General features: G+C 49.1%; 4 protein-coding genes across 4 annotated transcripts; 1 reads left to right on the top strand and 3 right to left on the bottom strand.

Annotated features, from left to right (window-relative positions):
- Positions 1-2,693: 2,693 nt before the first annotated feature.
- On the bottom strand, positions 2,694-3,677 carry ANOM_002011 (IMPACT family protein; the record flags this gene model as incomplete). Its single annotated transcript, XM_015547268.1, has 1 exon — positions 2,694-3,677. The coding sequence occupies one exon, from the start codon at positions 3,675-3,677 to the stop codon at positions 2,694-2,696; it is 984 nt and encodes a 327-aa protein (XP_015411132.1).
- A 1,876-nt stretch (positions 3,678-5,553) lies between these two features.
- Positions 5,554-7,469, bottom strand: ANOM_002010 (putative aromatic amino acid aminotransferase; the record flags this gene model as incomplete). The annotated part of the gene is made up of 3 exons (XM_015547267.1): positions 5,554-6,604; positions 6,684-7,266; positions 7,349-7,469. The coding sequence occupies 3 exons, from the start codon at positions 7,467-7,469 to the stop codon at positions 5,554-5,556; spliced, it is 1,755 nt and encodes a 584-aa protein (XP_015411131.1).
- Positions 7,470-8,662: 1,193 nt separating this feature from the next.
- On the top strand, positions 8,663-10,787 carry ANOM_002009 (LCCL domain-containing protein; the record flags this gene model as incomplete). Its single annotated transcript, XM_015547266.1, has 2 exons — positions 8,663-9,123; positions 9,188-10,787. The coding sequence occupies 2 exons, from the start codon at positions 8,663-8,665 to the stop codon at positions 10,785-10,787; spliced, it is 2,061 nt and encodes a 686-aa protein (XP_015411163.1).
- A 1,482-nt stretch (positions 10,788-12,269) lies between these two features.
- ANOM_002008 (DUF1996 domain-containing protein) lies at positions 12,270-14,463 on the bottom strand. The gene is made up of 3 exons (XM_015547265.1): positions 14,194-14,463; positions 13,985-14,141; positions 12,270-13,914 (listed from the first exon to the last, which is right to left on the bottom strand). The coding sequence occupies exons 1-3, from the start codon at positions 14,369-14,371 to the stop codon at positions 12,774-12,776; spliced, it is 1,476 nt and encodes a 491-aa protein (XP_015411164.1). The 5' UTR covers positions 14,372-14,463; the 3' UTR covers positions 12,270-12,773.
- Positions 14,464-16,665: the final 2,202 nt, after the last annotated feature.

The raw sequence follows: 16,665 nt of genomic DNA, 5'->3' as shown, positions 1-16,665 counted from the left end.
TCAGATGGTGAAATGAGATTAAATCCCCATTCACCTTCGTGTGGAAATGAACTCATTCTGAACCAATACCCTAGTGGCGTGGAAGTGGGAACAATAGTACAATACACATACGTGGATGCCGTTCTTGCCCACCACGCCACATTACGTCCAAGTGCAGAGCGCGGGATCTCATACTGTAATCCGACTCCGTTGATCATCAAGCTGACCGACAGGGGAAAAAATAAAATAAAATAAAACTTTCTTAGACAAAGAGTGAAAGACACGGAGTTGACCGCCAAACGTGGGGCAAACGGAATAAGACTTGATGTCTGATAGACGCCGAACATGGACCAGTCAGGGAAGCTGAACGGTTCTGACTCGTAGACTACAATACGAGAATGTCTCCATTTTCACACCTCAAGTGTAAGTCTGTGGTATGTATAAAATCTGGTTGTTAATGGTGACTGGGAAATGGGGTTCCCGTCGGACTCCATCCATACTGCAGGGTACGCCGTCCAAACAAGAAACAGGCTGCAAGTCAAAATTCTCCGCTGCTATTTTTTGTTCCCTTTGTTTTCTGTGTTCTTATTGCGCGGCTTAGCGCTCGACGCACATGCATGTGGCAAAAATGCTGGGTTATACTTAGGAAACAGGCAAGGACGTGTTGAGGCAACAGAGACATGAGCTGCGCGTACGAACATACACAGTAGTACTCCGTACTTTCGTCTAAAATAGGCAGAATCTCCGCCTTACTAAGTTAACTTCAAAATAGGAATTCAGTCGGTGCGGTTGGGACTCAAGGAGCTTCGAAGTTTAAACCAACACTATTGTTCTTAGCAGCTTGCGACGAAATATCCAGCCTCCTCTTCTCTCCTGAGGTTGGGTTCTCGTTCATCCATGGTTCAGGGTCCAGATCTCCAGTTCCGTACCATTACGAGACCGAGTTTGGGACAATTACGTCTTGTGGAGTAACCTCAATCAATTCCTGAGTATCATATTTTTTTTATATACTCATCGTCAATATCAAAGTGATATGTAATAGGTTATGTATAATGGTCCCTGATATATTAGATTCCAGGGTATAAATCTCCTTGTTCTTGGTCCCGTACCCACTTCCTTAATGTCGCTTAGAAGTTTCCTTTACGGAGGGGAAGACCAAATGAGATCTTCCCGTCGATACGTGTTTCAGATAAATTTGTGGCCTCGGGTAGGAGTATGATTTGCCGAATGTTCGTTTACGGCTCTCCAATAAGGTATTGCGATATTGAGGTAGTATTGGGCATAATTTCCATTCACAATCGGTATTTGTCCCTTCTTTTCTTTTCGCTCTTCTTCCCCCAAGGCAGCCGGGCTGGTCCGACGATGCTCCCCCATGAGATTGTCCTACTAGTACCTCGTCTCCCGTGACCCAGTCTCAAACCTCAAACAATCTAATTAGATTTCTTTCTTGTGGACCGAATGCGGTCGTTTGTACGACTCACAATACACCCACTCGATCTTATATCTGGCGCATGTACATACCAACTTGGTTTAGAGACCCCCGTTCACACGGGTCGACCGTTTTTCAGGTACACACCAGAGTAGCCGAAGAGGGACTACTACTGCAGTCTCCCCGGCCGTTCCATTGGTTCTGCAGCCGCCGTGCGACCAACACCTCTTGCATTTGCCTCCACCACATGGGGTTCATGAAGAACAAACCATCCAGGAACCGGGCGGCTACAGTAGTCACCGCTACCAATAGTCCAGGAACACATCCAAGTCGCATACCAAGCTTTGATGCAGACATTAGCTCACAGGATCATCCGAATTACCCAACGATGGGCCGATGCCTCCATCCATTATGTAAACCTGATAAAATATATCGCGATCTGAAACGGATATCTCATATCGGTCCCTCCACCCGAGTGTTCTCCTGCCCTGGCCGGGCTCTCGCCGAGACAGTTCTAGTAGGAGGAACCTGGAAGGTTACACTTGGCCCTGGCCTTCTAGAATGTAGCGGTGGACCAGTTAATTTCCTTCCTGCATCCTTTACATTAGCTTTTTTACCCACTAATCTCTAATGTAGTATTGGACAATTCGACGTCATATTATGTGCGTGTGTCACTGTATTGTTTCGGAGTGTGGGGTTCAGTTGTCAGCCTTTGGAGCTGGCGTGCAGGACAGTGAGTTTGAATGTTTGAGAAATCAAGGCTGTGAGGACTTGGTCAGCTTATCATTGACTATTATCTTCGCGCCGTGAAGGCTGAAAGTTCTGAATAGCAAGTCATCGATAATAGAAGCCCTTTGGTCTTTGTTCAGTTACAGTCTTTCGGGTATCTTCAATCTATGGTACGATCTATTGGACAGGGGGGCAGGATCCGAGTCACCATCCCCTCTCCAGGCAACACCGTCTCTTGCTGTTGAGTTTAATCTGATGCGAAATTGATGTATCCACCTCCTGCATCCCCCGGATGGTTCTCGATCCTCTCTTATTGGTAACGAGAAAATCCTTCCGGTACTTGACCGACAATCATCGAGCTACCTTAGGAGAAACGTAGCACATGGTGGCCCAAGCATATCGACCGACGGGTCCGATACGACCTCACAAACGCCGAGGTCATCGAGATGGGCCTCTAAGGGGAATCGGGAGATGCGACAAATAGGTTCATGGCATGGAACGGATCAGCCGGCAATCGATGAGCAAGCTCGACCATGGTCCACTCCAGACCCTGAGCTCATTTCTTTCCTTTCTTCTTTCCCTTCTCATTCCCTGCAGGGGTCGAATCCTTGACGAACCCACCCTTCATGAGCGCATCGCGACCGACAGCATTGATAATGCGAAACCGATCGGGGCCCAATAAGACTCCGCCGTACCATCGTGTGACCACTACGACCACATCCCATACGTCCATCAGCTGCATGAGATGGAGTAATCGGCCCCCGGCAGCTGTCTCCCCATCATCATCGCAATCCTGAACAATCATTTCGGCGGACTCGCCCTTTCCATTCGACGGTTTTTGTTGCCTAATGCGCCAAGCGCTGATATTATGCGTTGCAGCTGCTACCTTCTTCTCGGTCGCCAGGAGATAATCCAGATAAGCTTGAGCCTGCTCAAGACTTGTAACATGTGCTGCGCGCCCAACAAAGACAGACTTTTTCTCCGTCACGACATCGGACAAGATCCATTCAGGCGGATTGTCCAGTCCGAAAGCATCTTTTAACGACAAGCTAGCAATATCCTCGGCTTTCAGGTCCGGTGTGTCCGTCTCTTCCTCTTGCTCTTTGTTATTCTCGTTGTTGCTTCCCCCAATACTCAACTCCTGGAAAGCCTCCACTGCCTCATTAATCACGTCGAACAAGCAAACGGCTCCAGGCTGGTACGTTCTCCCTAATATATCCTCCAAAACATCGACCGCGACTTTACCCTCCCCGCGCGACGCCGTAGATGCGGTCCCGAGGACCTTGGGTGGTGTGTCAGGGTACGAGGCATTGAACCCAAGTATAAACGACAAATGCGGATGTTCAGGAATCTGTAGCTTCACTGTCGCGACCAATGGATCCGTTGAGCCGGAACTGCCCAGATCGAGAGTAGAGTTGACTGTAGACGACGAAGCCGCAGTGCTGTTGATCGTAACGGTATCGGGGTCGTAAATGGCATTGATCGCTTCTATCTCTTCGGCCAATTCATTGTTGCCGAGGTAGTCGAGTTGGGCCGACATTTTTGGACATTGAGTGGTGCAGTGTAGACTGTGGCTTCAGTGTTGACCAGGAGATTAGTTCCCCGCCGATGTCATCGCTAGTTTTTTGTGCAGTGGGTTTTATGCTTTCTCAATGTGGGATGACTAATGTATATTTCGGCATAGCTAATTAATGGCCATTGGCCCATTTAACAGAGAACAACAAGGTTGTCTGCAAGTTTGATCTAGCTAAAAACTATACTCTTCATGAGCGAGCTACTTCCAAACTGCGCACTAGTACAAGAATAAAGAACGATTACCTAGATCAATAATATTAACAATAACAATAATGCGGCAGTAAGATACCCCTTTAGGTTGCGATATAGTCTCCGCATGTGGTCAATATCTTCTCAGAGAGAGACAATTTCATTGTCCAGGTTGAGATACTCCTCCACCACAACATCCCCCCAATTTTGATTGAAATAATACATACGGATCTCGATACTCCATTTTAGCCATCTCTTGGGCCATTTTGCGTAGACGCTCACGACCTTCCATACTCAGCGGCCGGCGGGGTTCTACCGGTTTTAGATCGATGGCTGTTCGAATGGGTAGAGCTAAAGCGGTTTCCGAGGGCAATTCCAAAGCTGACATGCGTGCTAAATTTCGAAGTGCTCGGCGGTTCCTAGTTTTGCGAGGCATTAAAAGTATCGGTTTATCGGTATTGTCGAGGGCTGCTTCTGCAGCTCGGATGGTGGCTCTCGAAGTGGTATGCGCAGGGAGGGTAACAGATGTTTCATCCTGTTGCCACTTCATCGAGTCCGCAACCTGGCGCAGTATCTCACTTAAAGGCAAGGTTCTTGTTTCGTCACTATCCATGGTCGATCTAAGAGATTGGACTTAATAAGTCCTGCTCAGGATTATAGGGAAATAGTAGCTACTTACTGCTCCTGATCAATGTTCTGCTGGTTTCTCTGAACTAGTATCTGCCTGCCTTTGTCTATAAGGTCAAAGAAAATACGTTTTCTTTGATAATAGCTGCCGCTAGGCTATGTCCCGACCAGTATCAACACTAGCTATAGTAATGTGAGTCACCAATCGTTGTTTCAAAGGCAAAGGTAGAAGATTATATACCTTGTATTGAGGTGATCGTAGTCCTTCACTCTTAATGAGTCCTTCACTCTTAATGCAGAAGCCATGCCTGTCCAACGTCGATAGGCACCACAGAGGTAAGGCAGGAGCAAATGGCTGACAGAATAACGACAAGAACTAATAGAACTTGTCTCCTAGAGAAGGGAACGGAGGGAAGACAAAGTACATTACGCTCGACTGACGCACCTCTGATGCACCTAACAATAGTGGTTAAAGCGGCTGCGATGGCACAGGAAAAGCAATTCAAAAGGTGATATACTGTATCTTTGGCATGGTCAAACTCTTGGGTTTACGATTTTGGCAAAAGCGATTACTTTCGAGCAAAAGCTTGTTGACTAAATGGCTTGTTGGATAAGTATTCTTGTAGTTTAATCTCATACTTGAAAATACCTTTCTGGAGGAGATATCAGTATCACAGTTTACAGGGGAAAAGACCCTTTTATCGGTCGCGTTTCACGGGTGTAGATGGTATAAAAGGCGGTCTGCTACTCCGCTGTTTCCTGGATTCTCATTACCATCTGCTACTGGGCTTCGAAGCGCTCTTTCTTCAGTTGCCCTATGATGATGGGAAAGGTAGAAGTGAATTTGACTTTAGTCTACTTGTAGTTTGTACGGCATTGACTGTACAGCATACTGCTCTAGGTGATATTATTGTGGTTGTTTGCATGGGTTATTTATATACTCTTGACCGCAATATATATTCTGGTCCATTTGGGCTCTGATAAGCACATACCTACAAAAGGCATTAGAGAAAAACCCCAGCATTCTAACATCCACTTCCCAAGAAATTTGCCACGCGCTCCTTTTCCATATTCCGAACCACCTGCGACATATCTTCACCGTTTCCCTCGAGACCATCTAAATCTGTCCTCTTCCAGAACGCCCGGAACCCATCCACCAGTCTCACCGTGATATCCTTCACGTCAGCTTCAGGCATAGCCGCAAAGCATAGTCGGTAATACTGCCAAGAACGATTCAAGGTCTCCTGCGAGGGAGCAAACAAGTCTCCCGGTCCTAGGAGACAGAGGTACGGTTTCTGTGTCAAATGTACCCACAAGGCCTTGGAAAGCCTGGCTGGATTGTATCTGCCATACAAGGGATGGGTGTCGAGACGGAGCTTGATCCAGACGAACATACCGCCGGTGGGCCAAGAAAAGTCGTACATCTGTACTTTATCTACGACTTCCCAGCTTTCCTCGCTGGACTCAAGGCCGGCGTCCGTGGCAATAATATATCTACCCTCCTCTAGAGTGCTGCACATGTCTTGCATGCGTCGTTCATATCCACCACGCAAACCCTCCAGCCAACGGACCCAGCCATCCATTTGCCAGCTACAGTCGCTCTTGCTCGAATTAGTAGACGTGCGCTCTGTCTGTTGACCCAGAATGAGTTTGGCTACCATGGCTTGAACAAAGCCCGAAGGTGCCTGCGTTGCTGTTTCGGTCACCCGTGCCAATCTCTCGATCACGGCCGGTTGTGCGGTTATCCAGCCCAAGCGACAACCAGGGGCGATGGTCTTGGAGAACGTGTCAAGACGCACAACGCGTCCATCCGTGTCCAAGGATAGATACGATGGGACCAACGAGTCCAGGAATTCATATCCGGAGGACTTTCCATGCGCATTATAATTACGCTTACCCGAAGCTGTATCTATGGGCGAGCCACGATGCTGGGCTTCTAACGCGGTTGCCGATGGGTATTGCAAATTCCAATAAGGATCGTCCTCGATTATGATGATATCGTATCGGTGGCAGAGCGCGTATATTTCCTTCTTACGCTCGACGGATAGGGTGCCGCCCGTGGGGTTCTGGCCAATCCTGCATTGAAAAGAAGCAAATATGTCAGCTGTGCCCTGCACCAAAAATAGAACTGTACCGTCGTCACCCGCCAACTTACGTGATGGTGTACATTAGATGCGGACGACGGCCTTTTCGGAAATCCCAATTCTCGAGAACATCGGCCAACCCTCCTTTACCGCGTGCCAGCATTCCCTGTGTGTCGATGGCGACTGGTACGACGTTGAGACCCCTGGGCTTGACGGTTGCGACCGCATTCATATATACGAATTCTTCACAAAGAATGCCCTCGCGTTGACTGATCCAGTCTCTCTCCGGGTCCCAGACATTCGTAAACACTTCGATTGATTTGGAGAAGCCATCGGTCGCTCCGGTGGTGAGGATGGTGTCGGGGCCTCCAGCATATGGAACGTTTGGATGAAGATGGTGACGGGTGAATTGGCGAACAAAGGAGGCCATAGGAGGGAGGCCTTCAGCTGTGACATACTGCAAGGCCGTGGCGACGTCGATTCTATTCTGCACATCGGTCGCGTGACTCTCTTTGGGAACAATCAACCGCATCGATGACTTGGCGTCATCGCCAGACTTCTTGGTGGTGCCATTGCTGGAAGGTTGGAAACGCTGGGGTGTTGCGACGGTTGCCTCGAGGGTATCGTATGGGAAGTATGAGGGATTTGGTAGGCCTAATGATCGATGATGACGGGATTAGTGAATATCACATGAAAAAGGAAAGCCCAGAGCCGAGTGACGGTCGTTCGTGTATACCTCCAGCCAGGTTCGCAATGCCCGGGATGAAGAAGTACTTATATAGGTCCTTGATGCTGCTCCCCACACGTCGTTTGGTGGTGGATGCATAATGATGGGACAGGTCGACAGGAGGCGCCATGTTTGGAGAAAAGTACGATTAAGGTATAGTAGCTTTGCAATGTTGCGATGGGCCCTGTCTTGTGGGCCGTTCCTTATGCTGTTTCTATGCAAATGAACAATTTCCAGAACAGGGTTATATCTCTGTCTACTTGAACGGAATCGAGAGACGAATACGTACGTCTTTCAATGTCCGTGTGCAACTCCTCCCTTATCATGACCAATCGTCCACGGTTATTTCCTGTGTACTTTTCCTATGCTTGATAAGCAGGGTCAATGACGGTTTGAGATCCACTTTTGGCTCCAAGACCGTTGGGGACTCTTCGATTCTATTTGCGCTTGGCTGTGGACTAGCCATAGTGTACGATGACGGACGCTTCGTCTTATCCGACAAATCCGATGCAATACTCCGTAACGCCGGTCCAGGATGATGTCTGGCTGTCATCGATTTAGTCTCCATTGATAGAACTAGAAGCGAGCCTGAAATGCCATGACTCGTGTATCTGGGGAAGTGCCAAAGGAAAATCCTGCCCCACCGTGTCGGTCGTCTTCCACTGTACCCCGATGTATAATAATAGCGCTCCCCCTAGGGCTTAGAAGAAAATCCAAAACCGCCTTCGCCTATAATAAGAGCGCTTAAGGCCCCTTCCATTCGCCCCCTCCACCGATCTTCAATCGCTGACTTTTTTTTCATCTCTTGGAATGCTGTCCATGAAGGTATGCTCCAATGGCAATGCATTTTCGCCACGGGATCCCCTGACAATCGTTGAAAATCCCCGCAGGTACCTCGCTGACATAAGCACCGGTGATTGGCCAGCGTTGCCACTGAACTGCTGACATGTCGAAGCCAATGAATGACTTTCGCCATCTGCCAACTTCCTCTTTCTTTCTCTTGATCACTTCCCTAGGCTATCCTTATCCAGATCCAATCGTTGCTGTTCTACATACTTGAAGCACTATGTCTTTCCGCTGGTTGTGAAAGAAAAACAGAAAAAGAAAAAAGAAAAAGAAAAAAAATAAGCATTCGCCTTTCTTGTGCAGCAGTTCTAGAACTCTGGCGGTGACGGATCCTGTATCGGTCACTCCACCGTTCATCCCCCACTTCCGGCGGTTGCCTATCCGATCTCTGTTTGTGGCTTCTGCCCCTGCATCTTCTTCTTCACTTTATATCGCTGGTCCGATTATTGTATAGCGCCTCTTAAGGACAACAAAACGATGTTTGGTGAAGGTCCCGAGGATGGTTCCCGGGTTTACATCCCTCCGTTGCTAGACTCGGAGCGTTCCGACGATCCCGACGCTTCCGACATTCTTCCTGAAGACGAAGAGCAGGGCGTCTCTTACATCCCCGTCTGGCTACGGGAATCTTCCAAGTCCTTCAAATGGGGCTGGGTACCGCTACCCATCCGGAAAGTCGCTCGTGCTACCGCAAACTGGGTGAAAGGCCCGGATCCTCCGCATGATCTCCTGCTGAAACCACTGTTCCCCCATATCCAGGAACTCCCGGTCCGGTACCTGGAACGTTTCTTCCCAAAACGGAAGCATAAGATCGCCTTGTTGGGTCTGTTCTATCTTACCTGGTTTTTGCCATGGACTATCATCTTACTCCATTCGCGTTCCGCCGGTTATATCGAAGGGTTCGGCCGCCCGGAAACCCTCACTTGTAGAACGACACTCTGGTAAGTTGCGCTGTGGGGTCTCGTGTGCCTCTCGCAGCTGGTAGATCTAACAAAATGCTTACAGGGAGTTTGGCAATGAATGCGGCCTCAATGGAAACGACTGCCGTCCGTTTACGTCGGCGACCCTTCCTTTCCGCTGTCCCGCGAACTGCCGGGATGCTAAGTTGGCGGCACCCCATATGGTTGGCAATCAGACTTACAGCTATCAAGGTCTCGTGGTTGGCGGACCCCAACCCGGATCGGATGATACCCCGGTTTACCGGGCAGACAGCTTTATTTGCCAAGCCGCTATTCATGCGGGTGTTATCACAAATACCATTGGAGGATGCGGTGTTGTGAAGCTAGAAGGCGCGACCCATTCCTTCCCTGCGTCAAAGCAGAATGGAATCAGCTCGGTTGGCTTTCCATCAACGTTCCCCAAGTCATTCAGCTTTGTTTCCTTAGGCTCATCGCAGGAAACGTGCCCTAACGACCCGCGCTGGCCGCTCTTGGGCATTACCATTGGTGCGCTAGCCACCTTGTGGCTCTTATGCCGCTCGCCCCCAGTACTATTCTTTAGCACCTTTTTCATGGTTTTCTGCCAAGTGGGACTGGTGTCTGATCCGCCGACACTTCCTCAGTTTGCCGACCTCGTTTCTAGCTTGCTTGCAAACCTCTTACCCGCTTCGTTCGTGGCCTTCGTTCTGTTTAGGTACTGCGCGCGGCCACTCCTTCGGCCACTCTCAGATGCCACCTATCAGATGACAAAGACATTCCTCTACTTGCCTCCCGTGTTCATTGGTGCATTGAACAACTACACCTTTGCACGATTGATTCCTCTCGAACGCCTTACGCCTCACGATATCCAGCAGCAGCCTGGAGCAAAGGTAGCGTTGGCTATGGTTATTCCGACGGTCATTTGCATTATTCTCAGCCAGGCCTGGCAGATCCGCCAAGGCGGTTTAATGCCGCATTATCTTAAGATCTACTGCACGATGGGCCTTATTCTGTTGATTTTGCTTCCGTTGCCTGGCCTCCGCCTCCGAATCCACCATTACATCCTTGCAATTCTTCTCATGCCTGGCACTGCACTTCCTACGCGACCTTCGCTGGTTTACCAAGGACTGCTACTTGGACTTTTCATGAACGGCATTGCTCGATGGGGGTTCGCGTCGATCATCGAGACGCCCGCCGCCCTGGGAGAGCTTGCCCCGGGACCTGGTGGGGCTCACGGATGGTGGGGAAGTACTTTCCCCAACATTACCGACGCAACAGTTAACATCACCCTTCCTGGCTCGGGATCCAACGAATTATACCACGGGAATGGCAACATTACATTCACGCTATGGGAGAAGGAACGCATGGCTGATCTTGGTGTGGACGGTATCTCGGTCCTAGTCAACGATGTGGAGCGCTGGCGTGGGTACCTTGATGAAGATAAACTAGGAGAATTCACCTGGCACCGCCACGGACATACTGGCTTGGAGCTCCTACACCGCCCGACGATCGAGAGCGACCAGACCAGTATCGATTCGATAGACACGGAGGATGAGGATGACAATAGACCTGAGGATTTGTTTTTCCGTTTTGCGTTCTTAAAGGGAGCTGAAGCAGGCAAGTATGGCGGTGCTGGTGTGTGGCTGGAGGACGGGGGGTGGATTTCACCGCCACCGCCGAAAGACTAGATTTGATTTCTTGTTTGTTTAACGCCTCTACAAAGTTTAGATGAAAGACGATAACCATACTATACCCTACTCAACCGATTGGATATGAATGCGTGCTAGGCGTGGACGACGCGGGGTTTCTGTATTTAGACTATCTACCACCCATTATGATGATCAATTAGGGCTATTACATATAGAGTGGCCTCGCTGCTGTCCACCACTCGTAACACAAGATCTGCACGAATAATAGGGAGGCGCCGTTCGCCAACTTTGGTCGTAATGATACATACGGATTTCGATATTCCATATTGGCAATATCTTCAGTCATCTTTGCGGAGGCGGTCGCGAGCTGCCTCACCCCGAACTTCATGCACGTATACCCTGCTTAAAACTTGTTATGCATATGTATTGCATAGCCACGTCGATCTCTTTGCTTGCTGTCCACCAGGCACCTTGTACCGCCGGGTATTGAAAAGCATAGGTGCTATCGATATCACGAGACGCTGTTTGCCCCGTAGCCCGCGCGGAAGCAGGGTTCTTGCTTTATGAGCATGTATGGCTGGAAGCTCGCATGGCTTACATCGAAAATCGACGGGAATGAATCCACGAAGATAATACGGCCATCGCGGATTGGACACTTGACTTTTTCCCCCGCATCCGAAGGATGGTTTCAATGGCTGAGAATGCCTCCTGGAAGCCCCTCTGGAATAGATGGAATGCCGCGGGCTGCCTGTTGTTGTTGTTGCTTTCGTCCTTACAGGAGAAAGGAGGCGATGAGATTTATATAGGTGGAGGGTTGATCTGGTAGGGAATACATGTCGGAGGGGATTAGGGCTAGATCAGTGGACTTCCGTTTATTCACGAAGGATGGATCTAGAAAATGGGAAGGAATTGGAATAAATACGAGGAATAACGACAAAAAATACATTCGCCAGGTTCAACGAAGATCGATCCCGGTAGTCAGGACTTTTACTAAGTTATCGGAGTACTTAGAAGATCGCCTCTTTGGACTCTGGGACCCCAATTCAATAGTATACATTCTCCAGTTAGCCATACATGGGCACATGGATGGGAGAAAAAAAAAAAACTAGCTGAAGTAGAATCAAATCCAAAATCGTAAAGAGAAGTTCCCATTCATGCCTCGCAACATGACTGCCAACTAGTCTTTGAATGCCAACATATTGAATGCAAGATCCTCTGCATATCTACGGTGCCGGTGAACTATTGTCATACTCGGCCTAGTCTAATCTGACTTTTGGCTAAAGCTAGTGAATAGATATTCCTTCCACGCTAGAAAGAAGCTTCCGAATTTCGACAAGCTCGACGAGGGTGCATTCCGCCTACAATACCATCACTCCTTTGGAAAACAACAGGAGAACGGCATGGAGGGTACGCTGACTGCCTTTGAACCACCCGCCTGTATTTTCAAGGGGGTCATTCCCCGTTCAATCTGAGGCGTGAAGGAGATCCGTGTCAGAATAGTGACATGGAGAGAGAGAGACAATATTACGCTGATATGATTCATTTGAAAAAAGAGATAGCATTAAATGCTACAAAGGTATCATACATCCTGCGTGCGAAAAGCAATTTTGAATAGCGTAATCATACAAGGGCGTGGTCAGTCTGGAGTTCTCCAGGACGTATTCATTGGTTTTTATTTAACAAAGCTCATCCCGACTCTCATCAAGAGAAGAACAAAATCAATCTCGCGCTTCAACTGTTCCCTCAAGGATAAGAAGCAGATAAGAGTAACATATACAACCAAATAACAGGGATAAGGCATTGACAAGGTGAAGAAAACTATAAACGAAAGAAGAGAAGTCTCCCGGAGCAAGCTTTGGAGCGAAGCACAATGCTCGTGCCGGACTCGATGAATCGAGGTATGAACTTGAAAGCACGAGACAGGTATAGGAATGACGGATAAGAACGGGAAGAATCCCATTAGGGAACCTTGGTTTTGCCATTCATCTTGTTGGTCGTCATTTGAACCACCTCAGAAGTTCTTGTTTAGTGGTGGCCATGACGATGATGTCCATGAGCATGTTTGTGCTCATGCAGGTCTCTCTTGGCAGGAGGAGCGGTTGGTGTAGTAACAACAGTAGAGATGATGCTGGTGGTAGTCGACATGACAGTGGAAACGGTCTCAAGACCTCCGGTCTGCGTTGTAAGAGGGTTTCCCTGTCCATCCACCAGAACGGTGATCTCACGTTCGACGTAAACAATCGCCTGGGTAACATCGCCTTCGATATAAGAGGTTGTTGGGGTAGGTGTCCATGTGGGCGTCGTAGGGGAGCTGGTCGAAGTTTCGACAGCCACGATGCCTGGCAAGTCGATGGATAACCCGATCGATACGGACGCCGAGGCCGACACTGAGGCACCGGGAGCTTGCGTGGCCGTGGCTGTAGTGTACTCAATGGGGCTTGCATAAGCGGGTCCATACCCGACGACGAGGTCGTTAGGAAGGCCACCCTTGTGAGAGTAAACATCCTCATTCTTCAAAAGAGTCGGAACCTCAAACTTGCACTTCCGCTGGTCGGCCTCGCTCTGGATGTCGAACACATCGCAATCTTCAACGCGGCCGGAAAGATTGGTACACTTCTTCACTGCTTGCTCCAGGACACCAGACTCCCAGCCATGAATAAAGTCTGCGTGGTAACCGAAGCCAGTCGGGTCACCGTTAGAAATTACGAATGTGCCCTTCTTGTCCTTGAAAGCATAAGTGTTCCAAATAGTCTCGAAGAAAAGAGAAACGACACGAGTCTCGTAGCCCTCCGGGCATGTTCCATCCATCACCGTGGAAGGGTAGGCGACATGCGACTTGTGATCATCAGAGTCGACATCCTTGCCATTCCAGCAAGAGGGGAACATGATTTCAAAACGAACACCATCGGTACAGTGCTCATCAAGGTAGGTCTTGTTAGGCAAGAAGTGTCGACCGAGCGAGGGTTCGGCTGCCTTGTTGTAGTTCAGGCAGTTGAAGCCGATCGCCTTCTGGCGAAGGGCAGCTTGCGATTCCTGTTCACCAGACCATTCAGACGTGGGAGGATCGGGAACAGGCCATTTAAAGTCGCGCTTGTAGGTGTCACCGGCGACCATGCGGAAGCCTTCTGGGAATGCGGTCACATTGTTTCCGTAAAGGAGATAGTAGCTATTCGAGTAAGGGATCACGTCAGCGACTCCCGTCGATCTTAAGGAAGGGATAAAAAGAAGACACATACGCAAGCATGCCTCCCACTTGATCGACAACTTCAGTATCACCATTCTCGTGCATGAAGTAGAGAGCGGGGTGCCAGTACGCCGACTTGTCCTGGGTGACTGCGCATGAAGTGCAGCTGCCATCCCTCAGGGTATCCATATCGGCGGTCATGGCGAAGGCTATCATCACTCAGTACAATCGACCAACATGGGGAAAGGCTGGTGAACTAACTGTCAGGTCCATGAATTGCATGCACATGGTACGAATCCTTTCCGGGGTCCATAAGGGGATCAAGACGAGCCAAACCAGCTCTTCCACGGCATGGAAGACGCCAAAACGCCTCAGCCAGCCCCGAAAAGGCAGCCAGGCCTGTCACTAGGCCGACATCAAGCCTCATCGTTTGGCGCATGATCCTTAATGTTGATGGATCTCAGAAAGAGGGACAAGAGTGGGCTGCAAAATGAGCGACAACTGACTGTCCACTACCACGAGCGAGGTAATCGGCTAAAGCGTCACCAGGGTCAATAATTAAGAATCATATGGCAGAATAAAGTTCAGAATAGGGAAGGGAGCCGATGAGGCCTGGCGCCGCTGGCTACTTCACAGTAGCATCGTCGGCGCGATGGCGGGGATTAGAACATAGTATAAAAACGCATCATGAACAATCACAACAACAGTGGCAAAGCAGGTTCGCGCATAACTCCAACCCTTTGAAACAAGCTCCACATGTAATAAAAGAACCTTGAACAGGACAATCCTCTGACATCATGGTTCCTCAACATCAGTGGCTGGTGGTCTGGCGCAAGGGGTGAAGATGATTCCCCTTGCTTCGTCGGCGCTCCGCCTCTTTTTACGCGCCACTGGATGTATTACACGAGGGTATTTAGGGCTGGAGCTTCGAAGAATAGAGTGTATATAGGAATGATATTACATTGGAGTGTAAGAAAGTGCAAAGGACCGGGGGGCAGCAAGAAAAAGGAGAGGAAGCGATAGAGAGAAATTGTAGACATACCCTTTTTGGAAATCCGCAGGGATTACTAGGGTCGATCGATCAATTCTTCGACTTGAATCGAGATAATTCGATAGTTATGCTGGAATCTCACCAGGAATCCAGGGCTTTTGAGTCGGTTATCTAATAACCTCGTTCTTCATTAGCCATGTTTCCTGGGCTGGAATGGTAAATAACCAGGGAGTACATAGTCGATCGTACCGTCAGTTCACGACCGCAAAAATAACAGAAATCAGCAAATTTAACGAGAGACAGTGGAGAAAGAGCGACACAAAGGAGTGTAAAATAAAACAACGAGTCAGAAAGGATACAATCCTTCTGAAAAATAAAGGAGCGGAAGGACGTCAACGCCGTCGGATGATGTGGTGGAAATATTAAAGAAGGGGAGCGGAGGAAGTGGTTTTAAACAAAGCGATAGTAGAAAAACAGCCGAGTGACTTCAACAGCAGGTGGTCTGTTCGTTGGGGAATGTCAGTCAGTCCAGTCCAATTTGCCCCCGTTCACCAATCGCGATTGTCTTTGATTGTTGCCCTTTTCACTTTTTTAAATTTTTCTCATTTCGCTTGCCGTCGCCCCTATCTGATAAACTACTTACTTAATTCTGCATCTTGGTCTTCTACCTATTTCTCGGCCCCAAGAACCGAACTTGACTTGGCCGTTGGGTCGCTAAGAACCGATCATGGAACTATTAAATTCTATCCCCTTATTCCCATGACTATTGCGCTTCTTTTCCTTCTCGAAATTAATGACAATCGTCCGAACCAAACTCTGCAGGGAGGGGTTAATCGATAAAGAGCAAGATCATCTCAAGGAAATTTCATTAGAATGGTTAGCGTCGCCTCTATCAGACTGCAGACCCAATAGCCGGGAACCACTTAGAACAAACTTACAAGCGCGGGGGGGCTGGGATGTCGATTCCCCTTCCTCCCTATCACAACCTTCGCAGGACCTCCATTAATGACAGATAATTAACAGAGGACTGGAGCGGTTTTCCTCGACGTCTCGTGTGCCAGTGGGACGTCCACTCAGAGACGTGAGCGTCTTGGGTTTTCTCAACTAGCCAGCGCCCAAGAGAGGCAGTGCCCGACGGTTTCCCTGGGCCTCCACTTGGCCCCATTCATTGATATTGCTGATCTCCAGGGGTAATACCAGACTCCAGTACTCCGTCGTTCGTTTGGACCCAGCGAACAGGGGAGGTCATTCTGAACCTCCGGAGGCGCCATATCGGGCGCCTGCCCTATGATAAAGCAGGAAGCGTAACGGTGTGGATTGACCTGAAACGAAAGTTTGTGGTTTCATCGGAGGTTTTGATTTGCAAATGAGAGGGAAACGGAATTGGGCCCAAGGCAGAAGATTGGCCGTTGCTGGATTCTGTTCCTGACTAGCGGGACGCTAACGCGTTGGTCTGGGGCCGATGTTTGGGTCGGTCGCAAATTGCGGATAGGAGGTTGAAACGTGACATCATGCACATCCGAGCCTCAGGGGTACTTTGTCAGTCTGGTACAGGCTCAAAATTATGTTCTGAATAAGGCTAACCAAGGGGGAGCCTTAAGTCTTCCTCGCCCACACGAGTCATTGACTTTCTGAGTCATGAGGCAAGCATATCCTGGGAATTGTGTCTCACGGTCGCTGAGAGGAAAGCGGGTAAGCACTTCCCCGAAAGTTAGCGACTGTCGTTTCAGAATCGGACGAAC

The sequence above is a fragment of the Aspergillus nomiae genome (assembly GCF_001204775.2).
Source record: "Aspergillus nomiae NRRL 13137 chromosome Unknown contig00017, whole genome shotgun sequence".
In the NCBI taxonomy this organism is placed as follows: Eukaryota; Fungi; Ascomycota; class Eurotiomycetes; order Eurotiales; family Aspergillaceae; genus Aspergillus; species Aspergillus nomiae.
This window is presented reverse-complemented; position numbering and strand designations above follow the sequence as displayed.

Coding starts and splice junctions, on each gene's coding strand:
- ANOM_002008 (XM_015547265.1), bottom strand. CDS start 14,371: ATGCGCCAAACGATGAGGCTTGATGTCGGCCTAGTGACAGGCCTGGCT. Junction 14,142..14,193: donor TGCAATTCATGGACCTGACA/GTTAGTTCACCA, acceptor GAGTGATGATAG/CCTTCGCCATGACCGCCGAT. Junction 13,915..13,984: donor CAAGTGGGAGGCATGCTTGC/GTATGTGTCTTC, acceptor TTACTCGAATAG/CTACTATCTCCTTTACGGAA.